At 47.9% G+C, this 24421-nt stretch overlaps 1 protein-coding gene across 2 annotated transcripts in view; it reads left to right on the top strand.

Moving 5' to 3' along the window:
- Positions 1 to 24421, top strand: part of St8sia5 (ST8 alpha-N-acetyl-neuraminide alpha-2,8-sialyltransferase 5) — a 61144-nt gene that overhangs the window by 6000 nt on the left and 30723 nt on the right. The window contains exon 2 of one of the 2 annotated variants that reach the window (XM_057788816.1): positions 8443 to 8550. The exons of the other annotated variant lie outside the window; for it this stretch is intronic. Coding sequence (XP_057644799.1) covers positions 8443 to 8550 — 108 coding nt within the window. The remainder of the gene's footprint in view (positions 1 to 8442; positions 8551 to 24421) is intronic. 2 annotated transcript variants of the gene reach the window in all.

The raw sequence follows: 24421 nt of genomic DNA, 5'->3' as shown, positions 1-24421 counted from the left end.
GCGAGGTCCTGGGTTCAGACCTCACCACGGTCCCCTCTCTGATCCGTGTGATGGAACTGGATGGAAGAGGAGGGAACAGAGTGACAAGTGCAGTGGGTTGAGCACAAAGGGCTCCTTGAGGAATGAATGCCCGCACTCATGAGTAGAAAGGAGCTGCCTCTGGAATCTGAGAGACGGGGAGAGATGAGGAGCATGGGGGATGGGAGGGTGCTAATCCATTCTTCAAGCCACAGATGTTTATATGTATTTGCCATTATGACTAGACTGTGCAGGTTGTTCTGTGGCAGTGTTTCCACTTCTCTAGGCTCCGTGTCTGAGTGGGGTTACTGATGGCATGGAAGCCGGTGTTTACCATGGGTAGAGCTGCAGATGTTTTTCAAAGTGGCCGCATCATTCCACACTGCCACGTGGGACCCTTCTGGGCCTTCTTATCAGAGCAATTCCCATGGTTTCGGAACAGTGTCTCCCTGGGGCTTGACTTTGCTCTTTCCAGATGACTAAAGCAATGGAACAAAGTTTTGTGTGGTCACTGGCTGTGTGTATCTCTTCTTTGGGAAAATATCTATTCAGATCTCTTGCTTATTTTAAAATTAGAGTATGTGCCTTTTTCTTATTGAATTGTAAGAGTCCTTTATATATTCGAAGTGTAAGTCACTTCTCATGTATTGTTGATTTTACTGGGTGGTTTTGTCACAAGCTAGAGTCATCAGAGGAAGGAACCTCAGCTGAGGAAATGCCTCCATGAGATCCAGCTGAAGACATCTTTCTCAATTAGTGATCAATGGTGAGGGCCTAGTCCATGGTGGGTGGTGCCATCCCTGGACTGATGGTTGTGGGTTCTTGATGAAGGTGGGCTGAACAAGCCATGAGAAGCAAGTCAGTAAGCAGCGCTACTCCATGGCCTCTGCATCAGTTCCTGCCTCCAGGATCCTGCTCTGTTTGAGTTCCTGTCCTGACTTCCTTCAGTGATGAACAGCAATGCTGAAGTGTGAGCCAAAGAAACCTTTTCCTCCTCAACATGCTTTATGGTCATGGAGTCTCTGCACAGCAATAGAAACCCCAAGACATTGACAAGACATTTCTCTCATTCTAGGAATTATATTTTCCGTCTTATTTATTTTAAAATTTTATTAATTCATTTATTGTTCCGTGCGTAGGTGTTTTGTCTGCATGTATGTCTGTGCACCATATTGTGCCTGGTGCCTTCAGAGGCCAGAAGGAGTCAGATCCCCTGAGGCTGGAATTGCAGATGGTTGTGAGCAGCCATGTGGGTGCTGGCAATCACATGTGGGTCCTCTGGAAGAACATCCAGCGCTCTGAACTGCAGAGCCAGCTCTCCAGACTTATTTTTATGTCATGTGTGTGAGTGTTTTGTCTCATGTGTTCATGGGCACCACATTCATGTGATGCCCACAAAGGTAAAAGAGGGTCAGCGCCCCCAGATCTGGAGACACAGAGGGTCGTGAGCTGCAGTTTGGGCACTGGGAACAACAGAACCTGGGCTTTAGCAAGAACAGTCAATGTCTTGACTTGTTGATCCACCTCCACAACCCCTCCTTTATTTTTTAAATGAAACCTCTGTGGCCCTGTGGGTCAAATAAGGGCCTGGGGCATGTCAGGCAAGTAAGCTCCCACTCAGTCATGCCCCGGCCTCACCTTCTCTCTTACTGTTGTTCTTTGAGGCACAAATGTTTGCAGTTTTGATGAAGTCTGAGCTGTCAGTTTGTTGTTGGTGCGGCTGGTTGCTGCTCATTAACCGTCCATTTGTAAACCGTCACTTAGGGCCTGATCGCAAAGATTCACACATATATTTCCTTCGAAGCATTTTTATAGCCTTTGCTCTTACACTGAGGTAATTTCGAGTTAATTTTTGGACATGCTATTGTAAATCCTGATTATAAAAAGAACGAGAAGACGCTCTCACCGCTAGAACCACTTACTTAGGTCTCAGTAGTTTTGGTTGAGGTGGACATCATCTAGCAGTTACAAACGTTTTATGCACTCATAAACTATGTTATAAAGATTTGTTTTTCTTTTGAATCTTACCCTTATTTCAATGTCTACAGAATGATATGCCATTTGTCTCTACTCTTTTAATGTGGTAAATTGTGTTCATACAACTGGTCACAGTAGTGGACACCCGTGATCCCAGCACTTAGGAAGCTAAGGCAAAGGATTTTGGTTTTGAAGCCAGCTCGGGCCAAATAAAAAGGTACCGTCTCATAGAAGACATATTAATAGATGCTCAGTGCAGAGTTTTAGGGCTAAGCTTAGCTTTTCCTGTGCTAGGCAATGTGAGATTTTGTTGGCTATTATTTTTAGTTAGGATGATCTTGGCACACATTACCTTTCCCACACTATCTTTGCCTTTAAAGAAAATCTTGCGAAACAAATTAGGAATAGTCCTTTTCACACTGTTCTTTTGGGGCTGAAGAGATGGCTCGGCAGTTGTGAGCGCTGGCTGCCTGCCCTTCCAGAGGACCTGGGTTCAATTCCCAGCATCTTCATGATGTTTTGCAACTGTCTGTAGCTCTAGTCCTAGGGACTCCAAAGCCCTCTTCTGGCATCTACAGATACTAGGTACACACGTGGTGTCCAGATACAAATGTAGGCAACCCCCCCCCCACATAAAATAAATAAGTTTCAAAAAACCCCAAATCTGTTGTTTGTACAAGTTTTTGAGAGTGTCCTGTGGCAGATTTAGTAGTGCTAGCCACTATAACTTTCCATGCCTAACATTTTTCCTTTGGAAAATACTTTATCAATTACTTCCTTTAGTGATTTGGGACTATTCAGGTTTTATATCTCTTTAGATTTTGCTTAAGGTTTTTCTAGAAATTAAGAAAGTTAAGTTTAATGGCATGAAGTTTATGAATTTCAATTATTCTTTGCTATATCTGTATTTTTGTCTCCTTTAAAATAATTTAAAATTTAAACATTTGTTTACTAATTTCTTTATATATTTCCAATATCTATTTAAATATTTTACATATATGAGCGTTTTGAATGTATGTGTACTCCATGCATGCCTGATGTCCACGGAGGCCAGAAGAGGTAGCAGATTCCGTGAGGTGGAGTTGTGGATGATTGTGATCCACTGTGTGAGTGCTGAGAACTTACCCAGGTCTTCTGGAAGAGCAATAAGTGCCAATTAACAGATAAGCCATCTCCCCAAATCCTTATTTTTATTTTTAATTATGTGTATGAGTGTGTGTTTGTACATGTGAGTGCAGTGCCCACATGAGTGCTTTGGGTCCCTGGAGTTAAAGCAACAGGCCTGATGTGGGTGCTAGGAACCGAGTCCTCTGCAAGAGCAGATTACACAGATTACACTCTTAACTGTTGAACCATCTTTTTGTCTGCCTTTTTTTTTTGTTATTGTTGTTTTGTTTTTCCAGACAGGGTTTCTCCGTAGCTTTGGAGCCTGTTCTGGAACTAGCTCTTGTAGACCAGGCTGGTCTCGAACTCACAGAGATCCTCGTGCCTCTGCCTCCCAAGTGCTGATATTAAAGGCGTGCGCCACCATCGCCCGGCTCATCTGCTTTTTATATGGTTTTGATAATCTTTGTAAATGATGACATCTTTCCCGTGCTGATTTTCTCTTGAACATTCACTGCTTCACTTGTGAGTATGCTTTGGTGGTATTCTGTCATGGATTCTCTTAACTTCCTATGTCTTTCTCACCACCTATATAAGCCGTGAAGGCAGGAAACGACTCCTTCAACTATGCCTCGTCAGCTGGGGGACGATGGCAATGCCAACTACTATATGCTCATTTTGTAGATGGGGAAACTGAGGCACAATGAGATTAAAAATCTGTTTAAAGACATATAGCTCCTATCACTGGCATTTTTAATCTATAAATTTAAAAATGTTTGGAATTTTCCATTTTTTTATTTTCCCTCTTCCTTCTTCTATTTTTTTCTAGCCCTCTCTTCCTGTTCCCCTTTCCTTTCTCCTTCTCCTTTCTTCTCCTCCTCTTTCCTCTTTTTTTTTTTTTTTTTTTTTTTTTTGAGACAGGGTCTCCCTACAAAGCCCAGGCTGTTACTTACTATGTAGAACAGACTGACCTTGAACTCACAGAGATTCACCTGCCTATGCCTTTTGAGTACTGAGATTGAAGGTGTGTGCCACTATGCCCGGTTTCTTTTATCTTCTTCCTAAAAAAGTTTTAATAAATTTTACTGAAGCATGAAATAAAAACTCAGAGACAGATATCAGGGTTCAACCCGAAGACTAGAAAAGCAAAGCAGCCAGCCACTGTCTTTTATCTCAACCTCAGTCAGAAAATGGCCATCCTGCCTCCAGAGATCTCAGAATGAAACTGTGCCTGAGAGCTGTCTCCTCTTATTTTATATTCTTCTCTAGTGCTGAAGTTAAAGGTGTGCACCCAGTTTTTATGGCACGATAGTGTGACTACTGGGATTAAAGGTGTGTGCCACCACAGCCTGGTCTGTAAGGCTGGCCAGTGTGGCTGTTTTACTTTTCTGACCTTCAGGCAAGCCTTATTTATTAAAATACAAATAAAATGCCACTGTATTTTATAATAAAAACCTTGCAAATTAAAAAAAAAGACAGGTGGTGGCTGTGTATGCCTTTAACCCCAGCACTCAGAAGACAGAGATAGGAGGATCTTTATGAGTTTGAGGCCAGCCTGATCTACAGAGTGAGTTCCAGGACAATCAAGGCGACACAGAGAAACCCTGTCTCAAAAAAAAACAAAACCAAAAGGAAACAAAAAAATAACTCTTGCAAATAAATTTTTTAAAAAATTACACACAAAAATGAACCAAAGCCTATACAACTCGATGAATTTCTTTTAAAAACTGTGTTGGCTCGAAATGTGTAGAAGTGATATTTATGGTGCTGACCACCTCTTCAATATTTGCATGTCTTTATTTCATGCCCGACGCAACCAGGGTGCAGGCACAGTTTGTGTATCTGTTTTCACGATCTTTGGTTTTTACTTAGACAGCACGTTTGTATTTGCTGCGACGGTTGAAGACCAAGGATTGATCTCTTTCATCTTGTTCTGTCTGATTCGCACGTCCTTCTCCCAGTCTCACTCTGGCCTTCTGTGTGGTGTTCTTGGCTTCAGGCAGAAGTTTCTAGGTTGACACTTCACCTTAGGTAGGCTGTTTTGGACTCTTGTGTGGGTTCCACAAATCCCTGGGAATGGCTGATGTCCCCTGGGTAGCTCTGGCTTCGGACTCACTCAGTGCACACTTCCTTGTCGTCTACATGCATTTAAGAAGACACTTAGGGACACTGTCGCTGTTGTCTTAGCATTTGTGTGGAAGGGTGCTGCAGACGGGCCAGGCTCCCTGAAGAACAGGCTCAGAGACAGACGTTAGCATGCAGGATGTCTACTAAGGAGAGCTCTGGGGATCAAGACCAAAGAAAAGGAGAAAGGGAGAAACAGAGGCAGCCTCAGTTGATCACAGAGGTCTTCCAGCTGGGAGTGGCCTTTCAGGTTTGCCCTGGTTTGGAGTGAGAGGTTAAGTCTTTGTGGCTCTGTGTGGATCAGTTGCTGGCTTAGGGCTGCCTCTGGCAGGGGACATAATCTTGGGAAAGGAGACAGTTCCAAGGTGGGCTGGGGGTGCTGAGAGCTGCTGACTGGCAGCTCATGGTACCCCCTGCAGATAAGGGCGGAGCCCTCATTCCTGTGGGCAGGGAAGTCACATCCTAGCACGGCCAGGCAGCATATCTACACTTGTGTTGGGAATTACATTTCTTGAGTGTCTCTGTTTCCCTCCCCTTACATCCATTCACAAGTCTTCCTCCTAATGGTCAGCTTGTGCTAGAAGAACACTTGAAGCCCAATGTCTCGATTCTCAGTCAAGAGTCTTTTACATGCTTGACATCCGCCCTAACTCAGGCTTCTAGCCATGCTGTGCCCAAGCCTCCTGTTCCTAGCTGGCTGCCTGACCATCTAAGTCCACCCACTCTTTCCATTCTCAGCCCACAGTGTTCCTTTGTCCCTTGAATTCCTAGTACCCATGCTGGCTCTACTGAGAAGCTATGCTCAGTACTGTGTGTGCTGTGTCTTTCTGTGTCCATAGAGTGAACAGACTCAAGCTCTCTTCTGACTGTGCCAAGTGTAGGGGACTCACATATACAGCCCAGCCTCCTTCTCCTGGTGCCCACAGGGAGCAAATCTAGGCTGCGCCATGTGGCTGGTGCATGCCTGAGACTCGAGGTTAGGAAATTGGGTCAAGGAAAAGGACAGCCTGCCTCTGTGCTGCCTTCGCGTGTATTTTGAGGCTCTTATCATGAAGCCAGCCCCCACCCAATCCTGCCCCAGGGACAAAGCTTGCTGTTCCATTTCTCAAAGAAACAGGTGCAACCCAAAAGGCCGGGACCGTGGCGGGTGGATGTAGCTATCCAGAGCGTGGCTCTTGCGGGGTGGGATGCCCTAGAAAAGAGAGAGGATATTGAGCAGACTGTGGCCTGGGGCAGGAGCTGTGCTGTTGGCTTTACAGCTTGGCTGGTCAGGGCCAGGAGCTTGAGCACTTGCTCCAGGGCTGAGAGAGTGAGGATGGACAGGAGCCAGTGAACAAAGCCTGCTGAGACCCGGTTCTCCGCGTCAGGCCTGTGCTTGCAGGAACCTCAGCGGAGCATCTCCCTTAGCATGGTGTTGTGCCCTGTTATGTGCCCTGCACAAGAGAGCAACTAGAGTTCCTGTTCCTCCTCCAGTGTCCTTCAGGGATGTGGCGATACCCCATACACACCTGCATTGCATCTCCTTTTCCTTGCCCATTTCTCTCCAGCCCTTTCCGAACCATGTTCTTTGGGGGAAAGTTAGTCTTGTATAGGGTTTAGCTTCTCTTTATTCAAGTTTATTTACATCCCACCTAAAAATTTACCCACTTAACTTTTAACCCTAAAGATTATCCTGTGGACCCCCACCCCACCCCTGCATTCACACACTAGGAGAAGGGCTCATCAGGTAAAATATTACTGTAATTATTGATGAAGAGACATGAGCCAGGCTCTGCCTCCAAGTGAGCATACACTATTTACCCCACACTGTAAGTGAGCAGGACTCCCATGGAGGGAGATGGTAAGGCACTGGAATTAGCAGATCCAAGGGGCCCGGTTTTCCTTAAAGGTTTATAGCTGGGTATTCAGCACTGCTAGACTGAAAATACTCTGTATTTTCTAGGTCTTTATTGTGAGTGTGCTTTAATTTTTGTCCCCTTGTGAATGAGCAAAATTGTGGGAAGTCAGTCATTTACCCTCCTTGACTGACAGCTGATGAGCACCTTCTGCATCACAGGACAGTTCTACAAAAAGGGTTCTTCAACCTCAGGTGTTCACAGTGCTAGCTGGAGAAAGTTAGTCCCAAGGTTCTGAAGAGGGCGCCCCCTTTTCTTCTTCAGCATTTTAGAAGCGGGTCAGTTTCCCTGTATGAGAGTCACAGTCCTCACCAGACCAGAGGTTCGGGTTGGGTAGTGCATCACCAGGATTCTGCAGCTCCCAGGCAGGCTCTTAGGCACTGGCAACTTTGGCTTCAGTACTCTTCCATGAGCCAGCTTCCCCAGGAGCAAGCTGACGGCTGTCTGTGGGGAATGTGGGAAGGGGACCTGGTATGTGAGGGTTTGTATGTACACACATGTAGGGGAGGATGCCTAAATGCTCCTTGTATAAATGTAGCTCAGTCCTCCTGCTTTGGGTACCATCTCGCATGCCCACCTGTATGCCCTGGCCCTTGGCATTCCTGCTCTTTCTGGAATCATGCCCTAGGAATGGATCTACTTCTTGAAGGCCATCAGGATGCTGTTGTCTCTGACCTGAGTCAGTTGCCCATCTGCTTGCTGTCTTTCAGTATTGCTTCTGGTCCCTTCGGTTGCCTCCTCCCCATGTTCATCTTCTGACTCATTGCTTGGCTGCCATCATCCTCAGGTTTGGGAGGGATACAAATGTGCAAAGTCCATCCTGTTAAACAAGAAGTGGGATACTCACATGGGTATTAAAATCTTTGAAGTTGTGTCTGGCACAGTACTGGTGATAGAATTCTCAGCTGAGTCTCTAGAAACAGGAATTAAGGGAGGGCACCAGAGAGGAGGTAGAAGAGCCCTGTGACTTTTGTCTCATTAAGCCTCAGTTTCCCTGCCTGTCAAATGTGAAAATGATGGAGTAAAGGAAGGATGCAGTAAAGATGGCACAGAGGGCCATGGCTTGCCACCATCATCCCCATGAATGGAACTGTCACCAAGGGCACAGAGGGCCATGGCTTGCCACCATCATCCCCATGAATGGAACTGTCACCAAGGGCACAGAGGGCCATGGCATGCCACCATCATCCCCATGTCACCATCTTCTTCTTTTGGTATATAATCAAAGAATTGTATCGCATGGTTATAACGACAGAATGTGGCTCTTAGACAAGCCTGACCTAACATATGAGTGTATATATCCATTGCCTCATTTTTTTGCCAGAGGCTTCCAATTTGATTGGCAGAGAGGCGACCAGCAGGCCAATTGGACTGGGCTCTTTAATGACAGCAACAGCTCAACAGAGCCGAACATCAGTGACTTCAGATCCAGGTACAGACCCCAGTGAATGGTGGGGGAAGGGAAAGCCCAAAGGGATGAGACTCTGCAGTCTATACCCCATTGCCTGTCCCTAGAGCTGCCTCAAGGGAGGAGTGACTCGCTTTTCCTTTTCATAGCTCCTTGTATTTGGGGTCCTCCCGTGTCCTTTACTCGAGGGGTGGATTGGATATGAGGGATGAGGGATAGGACCTCGCCGTAACACTGTGGAGACACGGGCCTTCTGGGTAGGGTGGGACGGGAGCTCTGAGTTTCAGCTCCCATTTGTAGGTGGGAGCAAGAGCCTTGTCTATACAGCAGAGATTCTAGATTCGAGGTGGTGAAAGCTTGTGAGTGGAGGAGGGTGTGGTGGCCTCAGGAGTAGATACTGGGCAGGAGTTCCCTGTTGCTTTCAAGTTCACTGCCTGGATATGGAGGTTTCCCAGAGCTGGGCAGAGTCGCTTCTTTCATGAAAACACTGTGCTGTGACATTCATTTCATCTTCCCCTGTTTATTTCCTCTTGGTCTGTCGCAACATTTAAAGCGAAATTCAGTAACTAAGGGGCCTTCTGCCTCCATGGGAGGAGCGCTAGGGTGTTTGCTGGGCGCATAAAGTAGAATATTCATAGGCAAACACATCTTTTGTGAGGAGAAATTGGGTGGACAAGACCAGATGCTTTTTGTGTTTGGAGCTAAGCATGGCAGGGACCTGCCAGGTAATAATTTCCCGGGGCTGATTAAGATGTTTTATACTTTGATATATATATATTCAATTTTATAAGTATTTCTCACTGTCAGGTCTGCTTCCCTGAGCAAAAGGCCTGAGTTTTCTTTGCAGCTAGTCTTGACCCTCAACATTGACTCAGCCTTGTGGAGAAGAAGTGATGTGTTTTGCTGGGGCCCAAATGAGCCTGCTTTTGTTAAAACTTTGACAAAGTAAAAATGTGGCTACTGTGTCAGAACCAAGTAGGCACGTGTCCACAGAGCAACCCGAGTGTGTGGGATGGCCACACGTCATGATCAGGCTTCAAAAATATATATGCCTACCTCTTGGGACCAGAGTTCTTTCTTCATGTGGGCAGTGGGAACATGGCCAGCTGAGCAGGGTCCTGGGATGTCATTGGAGCAATGAGTGTACCAAGGTCTCCTTTCAGATGTCTAGCTGCCCTTGTTGGTTGGTGGTTTGTCGTATCCTACGCACCTAGTGATGTGGTCAAGGTAAATGAGCAGGTGTCTGAATCCCTGGGGGAGCTTCCTGGGAAAGAGAGATACTTGAAAGAACTTGGATAGAATACATTGGAGTGAGCAGGGTGGACAGGCGCCAGGGAGGCTGTTTCTGGATAGATGTTCCCAGTCAATGGCTAAAGCCATTGGATAGTGCATATATTTGATCATCATTGTGACCAATACCTGATAGAAATACTTGAGGGAGGAAAGCTTCACCTATTCATTCATTCGCTAACTGGTTTCATTTCATCATGGTGGGTAGAGTTTGGTGGAGCAGTAACAGGAGAGAGTCAGGGCAAGATGTGGCTCCCAAGGGCACACCCTTAGTGGCCTACTTCCCGTTACCCCTTCCACAGTTCTACCCTCTACCAAAATGTCATTCATTTGAATACATGGATAGTTGAAACCACTCATTTTGTCAGAACCCTCAAAGTCTTATCTTTGGAAACATCCTCTTAGACACAAGCAAAGGTGTGCGTTGATGATACTCCTGTGAGTGCTTCACAATTCAATAAAGTTGGCAACGAAGATGAACCATTCATGAGAATACATGCACCGTACTGTTGGTGTTATAAATCTGATCAAGAGCCCCCATCTGGGGAGCTTATAGGCACCAGCAATGAGTCTACTATTGTTATTTTGCTAAATGGAAATAGCGTCCAGCCACTGTCTAACAACGTATATACCCATAGAGCAGCGCGGCTCTCAACTCTCTTCGGAGAACTTCTCTGTGCAGGGAATGGTGGTTAATGTAGATGCTCACAACTGTGCAGAGAGCAGAGAAGAAGTGTCTGTGGAGGGCTCAACCACAGGCAGGGTATCACACACTCACCCCTCAGTGACCATCAAAGAAGACGGGTGGAAGGATCGCAGGAGGCAGAGGTCGGGAAAGACCAGGATGAGACAGTGACTCTGGGACATTACAGGACCACTGTACACATAAGCTCATAGCTGTGCTCGCCTGTACAAGAAAGACCTAGACATAGTTAAGCCAGTGAATGTTCCACCATGGAGGCGGGGAGGCTCATGAGCCCCCACTTCTAGCTGAGGAGCTGTTGGCAGTTGGTGATTTCTGTGGGAGAGAGCGTCAGCTTTCCTTAGGAGAGTGGTCCCTGGGTCTGCTGCTCTCCAGCGGGTGGTGCATCTCCATGCATGTATGGTAACACTGCTTGGACCCAGAAGGGTGTAAACTGAAAAAGGGCAGGAAGTGAGGTGGGGCTGGGTAGGAGGAAGATGGGAGGAATGAGGAGTAACTGTGATCAAAGCACATTGTATGCATGTGTGAATTTTCAAAGACTTCATAAAAATACTTAGAAAATCAACAGTTAACCACTCACTGTACCGTGGCATCCCAGGAGCCCATGGGATGTGCTCACACAGGAAGAACTGTGGTCCCAAGAGAGCAGCGTCAGACCCTTGAGGCCTGGCCTTGTGTGTAGTCATGTTGTTCTACGCAGGCCACCCTGCCTATCTCAGAACATCTGCCCACTTGGTTTCTGACAGTGTCACCTCATCTTACTGTTCCAAAGCTTTGAGCAAAAACACAGGATCTGTCCCTAAACTTCCCAACTGCCAGCATCTTCTCTGTCCCTGTCCTCAGTAATGTCCCTCCCCACTCCCCTCCTCCTCCCTTCTCCCCCATTCTCCTTTTCCTCCTTCCCTCCCCTCCCCTCTCCTTATATGAAGCCACTGCCTTTCTCTTGCATTCTGTCGCCTTTCTTGACTCACATTTATTCTTCTTCCTTTCTCATCTCCCTTGTTCTTTATTTTTCTCTCCTCCATTTTATAACTCAGATCCTCCCTTTCCCATCGTCTGAGCCTCCTTAGGTGTGGAGACCCCGCTCAAGTCTATTACTTCTGGAATTCGGAAGCTCTTTATTCAGCAATGTTACCTTGCAACCGAGTTCCTTTTGGAGAGTTGCCATGTGACCGAGAAACCCCTTGGTCACAGAATAATTGTCTTGACCACACAACCCCAAATTGTTTGGAGCAATTTCAATTTTAAGTCCCAACTTCCTTCTTTTCCTAAAAGAAAGTTTATTTAGAAAGTATAAGCCAGTTGTACCACTTGGGTTTTTATTTGATACAAGATGTGATACAAAGCTGAAGCCATTTGTAAGGTGTGGCTCTCCTAGAATAACTGTGAGCCACACATAGTTAAGAATAGAGTTCCCAGAGGCTGACAAGGTGGCTCTTATCAAATAGTAGTGGTCTTGTTTTTGAGTCTCTTACCACACATTTTTTTTCCATGTGTGCCAGGTGTTGACTTTACTGATGGAAAACCGATGGCAAGAATGGGCACAAAATGATGGAAACTAAATCCCTCCGCTGCTTCTTTGTGAGGGTCAGAGCCATGGTGTGTGATAACCAGGAGGGCAGGAATCGGATGGAGCTAGCTTTGACATCCGACCCAACCTGTGCACAGCAGTTGGCTTACTGGTGGCCCCACGTGTGAAAGACTGCACATAGTGCGTGTGGTTCTCAACGTGGGAAGAACAATGAACATAACTGGAAAAGGCCGCATCTGGGAGGTTTTTCACGTGGCTGACAGGGCAGCTTGTGTCTTCTTTAAGATGGACTGGATAGCTCCTGGCAGCAGATATGCAGCCGCCAGGGAGAGCTTCACAAGGACAGATGTCATATACGTCATCCCAGCTAACAGCTTTGTATCTGGGATATAGCATATCTTCGTGGTATTATTCACCTACTGAATAATTCAGTGCTTGCCATATTTTACGCCCTATAGTTGTGTGGTATGTGGAAGTGTGGTGCCGCCTGTTAGCATTTTATTATTAACAGGGTTGGAAAGGAAGTCAGGAGAAGCCAAATATAACCAGAGGATAAAGAGGAGCACCAGCCAACAGTTTCTAGTCCCTGTTCAAGCAGGAGCCATGAGGAGAAACAGCCAGTCTGAAAAATTCCTAACAGAGCCTCAAAGAAAATCCTGGCTGTTAATGCTCATCGAGGCTATGGTCAGGTCTGGTAGACAATCTCCGAACCCGGGCTGAACTGGAGAGTGTGTTATACAAATGCATTGATGTCCAGCTTTATGGAGTTCAAGTTAATTCTATGACATTTTACCCGTAAGCATGCTTAGGGGGAGCTGCTTTAATGAGTAGAATGGAGTAATTGTTAACCAACAACGTTAAACGAGCATTTAGACCAAGTAGGACAGTCTTTGAGGACAGCTCCCGTGTTCAGAGTATGAATGCATGCTTTCATCCCTTCAGCTGGGCGTGGTTGTGAGCTCTCTTACAGTTCTCAGTATATGGTGGCACCTGCCGTAGCAGAAACTCAGTAGATGGTGACAGCATAAGAGGATGAGCTGACCGAGAAACAGAGGCTATGGTAAGAGAGCGAACTCCAGTCCCTCTGTTTCCAGATCGGCCTCGGATTCAACCCTCCCTATGCTCTTGGCCTGGAACCAACAAACGGGCCTTCCTCCAACAAAGTCCTTCCTTCCAGGTTGGAACTAACCAAGATTCTCTCTGGAGAAGAGCAGATGGATGTGTGGCCTGAGGGTTCTGGGATCCTGGAGAGAAAAGGGGAAATTGAAAGTTGGGGAGAGGTGTGTAAAAACAGAGAGGAGTCAGTGAAGATAAGTTATATGTCTGTGGTAACTGAGTGAGAAAGCCTGCCGGATATCCCCGCGCCTGGCAATGGATAAGGCGATTCAGGGAGATAGGGCAGAGCCTGAATGCCTTGGCTCTTCTAGTCTGACCGGCCTGTCTGGCTGCTCAGTAGCTTCTCTGGGAAGGGTAGCTGTTTCCTTGGTGATTGCCCACTTTGTCTACAGGGTGGACAACATTGCATCCGCTTCCTCATGCTATCTCAATTAACTCAAAAAAAAAATCAGTAGCCCTCCTGTTCACAGATGATAAGAGGACTGGGAAAGAAATCAGAGAAACAACACCCTTCACAATAGCCAAAAATAGCATAAAGTATCTCGGAGAAACTAATCAAATAAGTGGAAGTCTTGTATGACAAGAACTTTAAATCTTTGAAGAAAGAAATTGAAGAAGACACCAGAAAGTGGAAAGATCTCCCATGCTCTTGGGTAGGCAGAATTACATAGTAAAAATGGCAATCTTACCAAAAGCAATCTACAATGCAATGCCCACCAAAAGCCCAGCAAAATTCTTCACAGACCTCGAAAGAACAGTACTCAACTTCATATGGAAAAGAAAAAAAAAAAAAACAAAAAAAAAACAAAACCCAAGATAGCCTCATGGCATCTCAGGTAAAGATACCCCCAAGTCAAACAGTGCTGAGGGCAGCTAAGGCAGGAGAAACTCCCCTCCCCTACTCCAGGAACTGTCCATCACCCAGGGCTGACAGCCTAGCCTAGAGCTACAGCACAAGGGCTTCTGTGCTGTGCTTGTCCTCTGTTCTACATGATGGCCCTGTCTGCCTGCCAATAACCCCCTCTACCATCTCTGCCTTTGGTCTCTCTGATAGCCCAGCACACCTGACTTCCCTTGAAGTCTGCCTTCCGTAAGCTGTGCCTGCCCTGGAGGCAGTTTCTGCTTTTGCACACATGGACTTTCTTGGAAAGTGCACATACATGCTTTGGAGCTTTCTCAGACACCCTGAATCCTAAAGAGCCTCTCGCTATGAAGATGTGGGCTGGTACCTATGCAGGCATTTTGGGACCTTCTGGACCCTTGAGCCCCAGGTGCAGCCTGACCTCATTGGTGCCTCCTGGCATCTACTCCAACCTTGGCTCTCCATTCTAACAGTATGGCCAGGGGAGGAAAGGAGAGGTGACCCAAGAAAACCAACCTGAGGCCTAAAGCAGAGTTGGTCCAACTGCTGCAACCAAGCTGCCTGTGGCTGGACACTGCCCTGGCTTAGTAGCTTCTAGATAGAAAACGGAGGGTTGCATCCATGATAGCAAACAACAGAAGGTGAAGTCAGAGAGACAGCTGAAGGTCAGATATCAACCAAGGTCGAGAGCAGCCATGTGTCTAGCAAGTCCTGTGGAGCGTGGGACTGGAGTTGTCATATTTCAAGACTGAAAGAAACTTGACTGAATTCAGTACTGTACTGTATTATGTGGCGTCTTCCCTAGTTGTTCTGAGACCGTGTATAATTAGGCACTATGCTGTGGGATGCAGATGGCAAGTGCACTGGAACTTGGGGTGAAAGTCAGAGGGACTGCCCGCAGTGGCTAAGACCTGACTTGGGTCTGGAGAACCCTGGCGATAACCTGGCGTCACCGGGGTGTGGTTCTAAGCCTGGCATTGGCTAAACACATTCTGTGTATCACTGCCGGTAATCTCACCGTTACACCTTTGCATTGGCCACGGTTACTATCCTATGTTTCAGGTGAGGAAACAGAGTCACCTTCGGGTGGCAAGCAGTGAAGGGGCAATCAGCCCGGGCAGTACTGAAGCTAGAGCCTCAGCTATGGTGGCGGGTGTAACTGCGCAGATCAGCCATGAAGGGGAGAGCCACTTGCATGGAAGCCACACCATCTATTTCTGCCCTTGACTGTTGGACCAAAATGAGAAGGACGTATGGATTTAGGCAGACCACCTGTCTCCATGTTTCCTCGGGAAGTTGTGTTGTTGGCGGCTGCCATAGAACTCTTGGCTCGCTTACTCCCTCCCCCATCCTTTACCCACTTTTGTCTTCTGTTCTCCCCACTCTTCAGAAGGGGGGTTTTTCATGATTCCCTGACCTCTGGGTTTAGTATTTTCCCAATTTTTATGGAAAATGGCTACACCTGAAGTTCCGCTGTGGAGAAGGGATTATTCTGAAATGCAGACCCGCCATCTGGTGCGGACAGAGACAGCCACTGAACATTGGGCAGCAGTCCTCCTGGTAGCCCGGCCAACATGCCTGCCCTTTCGTCCTGCCGGCTAAGATACAGCTGCCCCACGGGGTAGTTCAGGGTGCAGGCTGGCTCAGTGTGAACCTTTCTGTTGGGTTTCCAAGTATTCAGAGACGTAGAGGGGACACAAAAGAGAGAAAGAAGTCTTGGGCTCCAACCAAATGAGAAGGATTTGGAGAGTCAGGTTTGGCAGAATGTGCTTGGCTGGATGCTGGGGGAAACACACAAGCAGAGCAAATATGGTGTCTTCCCCCTTTCCTCCCACAGCTTGACAGTATCAGGCTTCAGGCAGAGGAGGCTGTTGGTAGAGGGGGGGCACTGTGCCAGGAGGCTCCTTAGATGGTGTTGCTTTTTGGGTTTTCAATCTTTGAGATTTAGGCACTGTAACCAAATTTCAGCAGAGTCTCCTAGCCTTCTGTGACTGCTAAACTTGCGAGTTAACTTACATGAACTTTCTGTGCCTCAGTTTCTGTTTCTGCAAACTGGGGGCATTAATTCAACTATTCAGTTGAGAAAAAGGTCTGTCACCTGCTCAGAAGCAGGCCAAGGGCTCCAAGGTTAAAGTGCCTCACACAGGTAAGGCCATCTCAGTTTACTCTGCCTCATGCAGGTGTTGCTGAGGCTTCCTGAATAGAGGAGGCAGGGTCTGATCCCAGCTTTGCCCTTCATCCAGGGCATTGTCTTGGAGAGGTAGATAGCACCCCATTCTTGGGCTGAACCTCCTTAAAATTGAAGAAAAGCCTGATTAACTTCAAAACTTACTTACTTTGGAGGTCGCAGAGCCAAGCATATGTCACCAATCTCCTGCTGGCTTTGCCGGAGCCGATGCCTCTGACATGCGGGTCTTTTGTCAACACAAAAACCAGCTCTCTGCTGCAGCCCATACAGGTGCCCGGTGGGTGAGTTCTTGGTGTCAGAAAGCCAAAACTCCACCCACAGACCATGGCAAACCGCTGTGTCCTGAATGGTCCTCCTGTGGGGGGCTGGAGCTGGATGACACAGGGAGGGGCACTGCTCATCTCACTTCCAATGCCCTCCCACACCTTAGGCCACCCTCCTGTTCATCCCACAAGCACCAAGAAACCCTGCCCTTGGGGAGGCTAGCTTCACATTTTCCCCATAGCCACCTTGTGAATAAACTCCCTGTTATAAAATGCCCGGTTTCAGCGATTATCTCATCCTGTAGCAGGCAAAAAGGGCTGGTCCTGCAGCAACCCCTTCTTCAAACTCAGCACTACTCCAGGAGTGCCCAGATACCCCATCCTTCCCCACCGCCACCCGCTCTCCCTCTCTCCTCCCTCATGGATTTTCACTTCTTGCCTGTTCCTCTGTCTCTAAGAGCTGCTCACCAGGACTTGGCAAAGGTAGGAAGACAGAAACATGGAAAATGGAAAGAGAGGGAAGCTGGGGCTGGGCCAGGAAGCCAATGTCTACTTGATAATCTAATCAGGGGGCACAAATGAAAAGATATAGAAGCTGCACACGGTCTTCATTGTCCTGTACTCTCCTAATTTGACGGACACCAAGACTGTTGTTGGATAGCAAACAGCGGGGCTCACAAGGCAGACTAGAGGCCATCCTCCACCAGGGCCTCCTTCTCAGAAGTGCTTCCTCACACTGAGCCTAAACCTCTGCCTGGGACACAGTGGGATCTTGGGGTTGAATTTTCTGCACGTCACAGCACACCAGCGTCCGTCCATCCTCCCTCTGGCTGCTCCTGATCTCATTTCCTCTTCTCTCCTGCCCGAAGACCCTGCCTTCAACATCCCCCCAGCTCCACTTCTCATCATGTGTAAGTCATTGTCTAGGGCAGGTGGGGATGTGCCCAGGGGATGGTAGTGTAGAGAAGGGAGGGTGAGAAGGTGCCCTGAGAATGTTGACCAGGTAGACCTGTGATAGAAGTAACTAGGAAGACATAGGGGAAGAGCAGCCTTGACCCAGAGCCAGACCTCCGTGAGACATGCACAATGAAGTATAGCTTATGTTGGGGTTGAGACCAGAGTCACTACAGAGGCAGAGATTTGGAGGGAGTTGAAGAAGGAGGAGGTGACTAGTGTACCGGTCTGGGCTTAGCACGAGGGGCTGGTGGCCAAAGCCCGGCAGGGTCAGTGAGTCCCCAACCAGTGCTAGGTGGACATGGTGAGCATCCTGGGCTAAGCTGGGCCTTAGCAGGGGTGCTTTTGGGGTTCCCTGGGCTGGCTTAGAAAGGGTCAGCTTGCAGGGGATGAGCTGGCCACCAGATCGAGGTCCTGCAGCTGGGAAAGGGAGGGTGGATCTCTGAATCTGGTATTGCTCCTGGGTCGGTGTTAACCTCCCCAGACTCCAACCAATGGCAGAAATGACATTCCAGACTTTGGGGAGTGGTGTGGCAGAGCAGACTGACCACAGGACTATCTAGAGCTGCGTTCAGAATAGCAAGCATTTATTTAATCGTCTTATTAACTTGCTATTTATTATTTTGCAGTATAGGGTTTGGATTTAGGATTTTGCACAGGTAAGGCTAATACTCAACTATTGAACTATATTTGCGGCCTTCTTTTATCATTTTTTTTTTAAATTTTGAGATAGAATCTTCATAAGTTTCCCAGGCTAGCCTTGAAATGACTCTGCAGCCCAGGCAGGCCTTGAACTTGCGATCCTCCTGCTTCAGCCTCCCCAGTGGTTGAGTTTATGAGTTCTTGTCACCAGAGCCATGTCTCCAGCCTTCTGTCTTTTAGCCTGTAGACCTTTTAGCTCTGGTAATTCTCAGCATAGGGAAATCACACCCTGTAGAGAGCGGTGAAGTCCAAGATTGCCAAGCAGGCATGGAGGGCCCTGCCGTGACTCCTCCTGGCAGTTGTGGCCTTTGGTGGCTGGTAGGAGGAAGCCCTGTGTCCCTCTGCACCTATCCAGGAAGACACAGGCTTTCCGCACATTTGCTGATGGGTGTGTGCTGGCTCCAGACGGCAGCTGCTCTTACGCTGCTGGAAATAGCACAGTCTGCTGAAGGGCTATCACCTTTGGGAGAGAAGGGGGCTGCTGACTGACAAAGCCCCCAGGGAGTCCTGACTGTCAGAGCTGGGAAAAGGAATGCACTGAGGTGATAGAGACCCTGGCTTGCCAGAGGGTATTTTTTTTTCTGGTGTAATTGACTAGCCAGATGACCTTGGGCAAGCGGCCTTGCTGATTGCAGCCTGAATTTCAAGCACAGTCTCATTGGGCTGTTAAGGGAATGAGAGGAGCTGGTTTAAGGGTCTAGGAGAAGGCTGCCTCACACAGCTGGGCAGGATGAGAATCAGGCGGTACTGAAACCCAGCCCACTACCACTCCGACAGGCCGTGTGGCCGGTATGGTATGTGGCTTAATTAATGGGGTCGGGAGGGTTTCCTAATTTTATTTGCACAGAGGTGCCGCACGGAGGGCAAGTGTCTCTAGCAGGGTGATATCTCACTACCGTTCTCTTAGAATGCCCAGGCATGACAGAAAAGGTCCAGACTGATGGACTATGGCAGCTTCCCTTCCTCCTGCGCCTGCCCCTAACATTCTTACGCGGCACAGGGAACCTCCTTGGGTTTCTGCGGTCTTAGATACCACGATGGTGGGCTGTGATTAGAAAGAACGCAGTGGCCCCATCTCGCACCAACCATTGGTTACCTGGACCATCCTGACACCATGGGAAGGGGATGCAACCCTGGATGGATTGAAGAGGAAATAAGCAAGGGAGCCTTTGTGGGTAGGTTCACGGGGAAAGGCTGGTTGGAGAGATGAGTGGCCCAGTGTGGCCTCGCAGCTGGCCAGCTCCAGCCTGTTGAGAGGGGCCTCAGCTTGCAAAACTGGGGCCTTCACGGGGTTGAGAGAAGGAAAGCCACACCCCACCACCAGGAACCTCCAGCCTTCTTCATTCGTCTTCTCAAAATGCAGGTTGTCCCCCCATGACCAGGCAGTTAGAGCTGACCAGCCCACAAGGTTCCCGAGGGCACAGGGACACACGATGGCTGCAGCCTGGAGCCAGCTTTGGAGCTGACTGTTGGAAGTCAAATGGTGCTAGGCTTCTGACACGGCTCTTAGGCTATTTAGACCTGGAGACGCCGGTTGCCGTGCCAGCTCACTCTCCTTTGAGCAGAGCAGTGATAGTGTTTCCGGAATGGAAAGAAGAGGCGGTGACTCACTCCCTTACAAAGCCTGGGGAGTTAGTGAAGGCGGAGGGGCGCTTTGGTCAGATTCCCCACGCGCAAGTGAAGCCAGGGAGTATTTATAGGGAGGACTGTAGCTTAAAAGCAAAGAACATATCTCAGCAATTTTCAGTAGCGAAAGAATCATCACACCATTACAGGAAGCATAGAAAAGGCATTTTAAGAGCTGTCCCCATCCCATCACTCTGAGAGGTCCCAGGAACATCTCCTCACAGGCCACCCCTCCCCTGGTACTGTCACACACACATGCAATTCTTCCTGCAGGCCACAGTTTGTTCTTGCATGTTGCACCTGCCACTCTCATGAGGGAATACACAAAAGAATGTGAGCATTCTTTTCATGGCCCCAGACCACTCCTGGTTTGCCCAGCTTCCGCGGGCTACGCCTCTCAGGCTTCCTGTCACAGGCACAACTTTGGGGTTCCCAGTGTGGCTGTGCTCCATGAAATGCTGTGTCATCAAATATGTCATCCGTAGAGATCAGGTGGGAACAGTGCACTCCCAAGAGCAGAGCCCAGCAAGGGTGGGGGAAAGAAGCAAGAATCGTTGATTTCCTTTTTCCAACTGCAAAGCTGAGGCTTCAGATACAGTCACGGAGTACTTTGGATGACTTGGCTTGGGGTGTTTCAGGGGCCTAGGATTTGTGCTAATTAGAAATGGTAAGATACAGATATGCAAATGTCTGTCATGAGGGAAGGGGTTTGATACTCACTAGTTCTGGGAACAAGGGCACAGCTCTCCACACTGGGCCGATAAAAAGCCCTAGGCCAGTTAGGAGGCAGTGTGACCAGTGGCCTGAGGGTAGGGACTGGCCAGGCAGGGGTTCCGGTCTTCAGGCTCCACAGTGTAGGGGCTGCTCGAGGTTGCCAGTACCTGGCCCTAGGGTGGGTAGGACAAGGATGATAGCACAGAGTGTGCAAAGTGGAGAAGGAAGGATGCGGGAATGGCTGTTTTGGGTGAGTGGCATGGGAGAGGCACTCCAAGGCTAGTCTGTCACAATTCTAGGAACCCTGAGAGGGACAGTCCCTGTAGGGTGGGCAGGGCCCAGTGGTCAAGGCCTCAGAAACACTCCTTTTGTTCTGAGATAGGGTCTCACTATATAGCCCTGGCTGGCCCGGAACTCACAGAGATCAGCCTCCCTCTCCCTCTTGTGTGCTAGGATTAAAGGTGTGTGCCACCATGCCCAGCAGTCTGTAGTGCTTAGCAGAGGCAGGGTGATCAAGGACATCTAATACCAGGCAGGACTTGGCATGGGCTGTAGCCAGGAGGAGGCGGAAGGAGGTTTAGTGAGCTCAGCAGAAGGCAGCGTCACTGGAGCAGATGGTAGAGAAACTTCTGTGTTATTCATCCCTGACTCAGCTCTGCTGTCAACTAGCTGAGGGCAGAGAAGCCAGTGTCGCACTCCTGGGTCTCCCTGTGGTGTCTGCTGGCAGCACTTGCCCTTCAATGGCAGGGCGATGGGGGTGAGCGCTTCTTAACACTTCCTGTGTGATACGCTTTCCTGGAAATGTCAACAGCATCATGGTTGCTGCTCACGTAGCACTCAGTCTTTCTAGACTAGTGTTGACATGGCTAAGGCTAGAAGTGGCAGGGCTAAAATGGCTGTCTGGGTTCATTCACGCTGCTGAAACAGAGTACGTAGTCTGAGGTGCTGCCAAACAGTGGAAATTTATTTCTAGAGATTTGACTGGGAGTCCGAATTTCAGAAGGTTTGTTCTCTGGTTCATAGACAGGCCTTCTCCCCATATCCTCATGCGGTAGGGGGAACAAAGTGTCTCTCTCAGCCCTGTTTTATAAGGACATTTACGAGGGCTCTATCCTATCCATATAGGGTGGATAAAAACAGAGGGCTCATCTAATCCCATCGCCTCCTAATCCCATCATCTCAGAGCTTGGCATTTCAATTTATGGATTCTGGGGGACCCCAAACACTCAGATTATAGCAGTGGATAAGAAGGGGTGTGAGTCCAGCTCTAAAACCCTCTCAACCTAGAACCCTGGACACATGGCACAAAGACTGCTTAGAACTGTTCAGTTGCCCATGTGAGCAATGCTAGGGATTCAGGAGAAAGGAGGACCAAATGCTAAAGACTAGAGGGAAAAAGGAAGGATGGTTGGACAGAAGAGAGGGGAGTCTGGTCAGAGGGAAGACACTGCCTTGGTTCAAAGTAGGAGAGAAAAGAGACAGAGGAAGTGACCCAGGCGACTTGTACACACAGGAGTAATGTTGACAAGTCTCCAGCTCTCCAAAGACCAATGGTTTTTAACCTTCCTAATGCTGTGACCCTTTAACACAGTTTTTCATGTTGTGGTGACCTCCCCCCCCCTAATCACAAAGTTATTTTTGTTGCTACTTCATAACTGTCATTTTGCTACTGTTATGAATCATAATGTAAATATTTGCTATGCAGGATATCTGATAATCTGATATTTGACCCTCAAATGAGTCACCACCCACAGGTTGAGAACTGCTGTTCTAGGCTTATTGACAAACATTTGTATCTGGAGTTTTTCTTAGTGGCAGTCTAGGATCATGACTTCACTCAACCTGCGGTTCCAATGGCTTAGTGACACCTGCAGGGTCCAGTTGCAAATGAGACTGCCTGTCGCAAGACATCAGACCTTACTTTCCGCTGTGTGACTGGAAAACTGCAGGAGGTAGAGCCAAGGTCACAGGCTTGTGTGGTGGCCCCAAGCTGACCCCTTGTTCTTAGTTGCAGATGACAGAATGCTTGTCAACTGCCTCAAGGAGAAAGAGATTTATTAAGGGTACTCCTAGCTCAGAGTCTTCGAGAAAAAAAGAGTGAGTGTCTTAGTGAATTAGTCGGGGTTATCTAGTGGAACAATGAAATATGGAATGAGTGTAGCGAAAGAATGAATATAATATAATATAAAATGGAATCTATTAGAGTAACTTACAAGCTATTATCCAGTTAGTCCAACAATGCTGTCTACCAGTGGACAGTCCAAGGATGCAGTAGTTCAGTCCATGAGACCAGATGTCTTAGCTGCTCTTCAGTGTACCCTGGAATCATGAAGAAGGAGACTCCAAGGCTAGTGAAGGAGTGAGCTGCCAGTGAGAGCGAGAGCAAGCAGGCAGAGACCAAAAGCTTCTTTCTTCCAAGACCTTTATATACACTAGATTCTAGTTAGGGTTACTATTGCTGTGATGAAACACCATGTGCTGAGTGGTGGTGGCGCACGCCTTTAATCATAGCACGCAGTTGGTAGAGGCAGGCAGATCTCTGAGTTCAAGGCCAGCCTGGTCTATAGAGTGAGTTTCAGGACACAGAGAAACCCTATCTCAAAGAAAAAAACCTGAAACAAACAAAAATGAATGGAAGGCAGGCAGGCAGGCAGGCAGGCAGGCAGGCAGGAAGGAAGGAAGGAAGGAAGGAAGGAAGGAAGGAAGGAAGGAAGGAAGGAAGGAAGGAATCACTATGACCATAAGAACACTGGGGAGGAAATGGCTTATTTGACTTACACGTCCACATTGTAATTCATCATTGAAAGAAGTCAGGGCAGGAATTCACGCAGGGCTGGAACTCGGAGCCAAGGCACTGATACAGAGGCCATGGAGGGGTGCTGCTTAGTTACTGGCGTGCTACTTTTCCTGATAGCTCTGCATACGAGTGATTACCAATAACCACACAGCACAGTCGATACTAGGCTGCCTTGAAATCTCCTTCACTACTTCCATTAACCCCAAACTCTTCAATTTAGCCTCAGGGAGATGTTTTTGGACAAAGGCAGAAAGCGGCCACATTAGTCTCTAAAATATCACAAGAACAGTTTCTAGGCCATTTACTAGTATTTTTGTCCTCTGAAACCTCTTGAGTCTGGCCATCACAATCTACATCACTCTCAACATCACTGTCGTCCTTGTTCCTAATAAGAGGGCTCAGTAACCCCCCCTTTAAACTGTTCAATAGCTTTTCTACTCCAGTTATCCAAATTCTTCACATTCCTACAACAAACATCATGGTCGGGACTGTTACAGTCACACCCCATTCCTGGTACTAGTTTCTGTCTTAGTCACTGTTCTGTTGCTTTGAAGAGACTCTATGACCAGGGAGGTTCTCATAAAAGAAAGCATTTGAATTGTCCATGATGAAAATTTAGTTCATTTTCATCATGGTGGGGAGCAGTATGAAGCAGTAGCGGAGGGCTACATCCTGATCCATAGGGGGAGAGAGAGCCAGAGCCAGAGCCAGAGAGAGGCAGAGACAGACTCTGGGCAAAGCCCACCTCCAGTGACACACTTCCTCCAACAAGGCCACACCATCTAATCCTCCTAATGCTTTCAAATAGTGCCACTCCCTGGTGACTAAAATTGATGAGCCTATTGGGTCATTCTTATTCAAATCACCACATTCCACCCCAATACAATACATATAGCTTGAAGAGAAAGGGAGCATCAGAAAGTGTAATGGAGCTAATCCAGTGCTCAAGAACATAAGAGGTTTAAAGAAAAACCTGATGCTAAGTGGAATAAAGGGAGTTGTAACCTCAGAGCAACACCTCACCAGTTTGTGGAAAGGAGTTGAAGAAAAGCTTCAGCCGTGAAGGAACCCGCCACCAACAGAAAGCTGATATAAATGTAATAAAAGGAAGTGGCCAAGTTCCAACCCCATCAAATGGTAGAACTTGGG

This window comes from Chionomys nivalis, chromosome 14 (genome assembly GCF_950005125.1).
Source record: "Chionomys nivalis chromosome 14, mChiNiv1.1, whole genome shotgun sequence".
Taxonomy (NCBI): Eukaryota; Metazoa; Chordata; class Mammalia; order Rodentia; family Cricetidae; genus Chionomys; species Chionomys nivalis.
The sequence above is the reverse complement of the archived record's forward strand: the minus strand, read 5'-3'. Positions and strand labels throughout refer to the sequence as shown.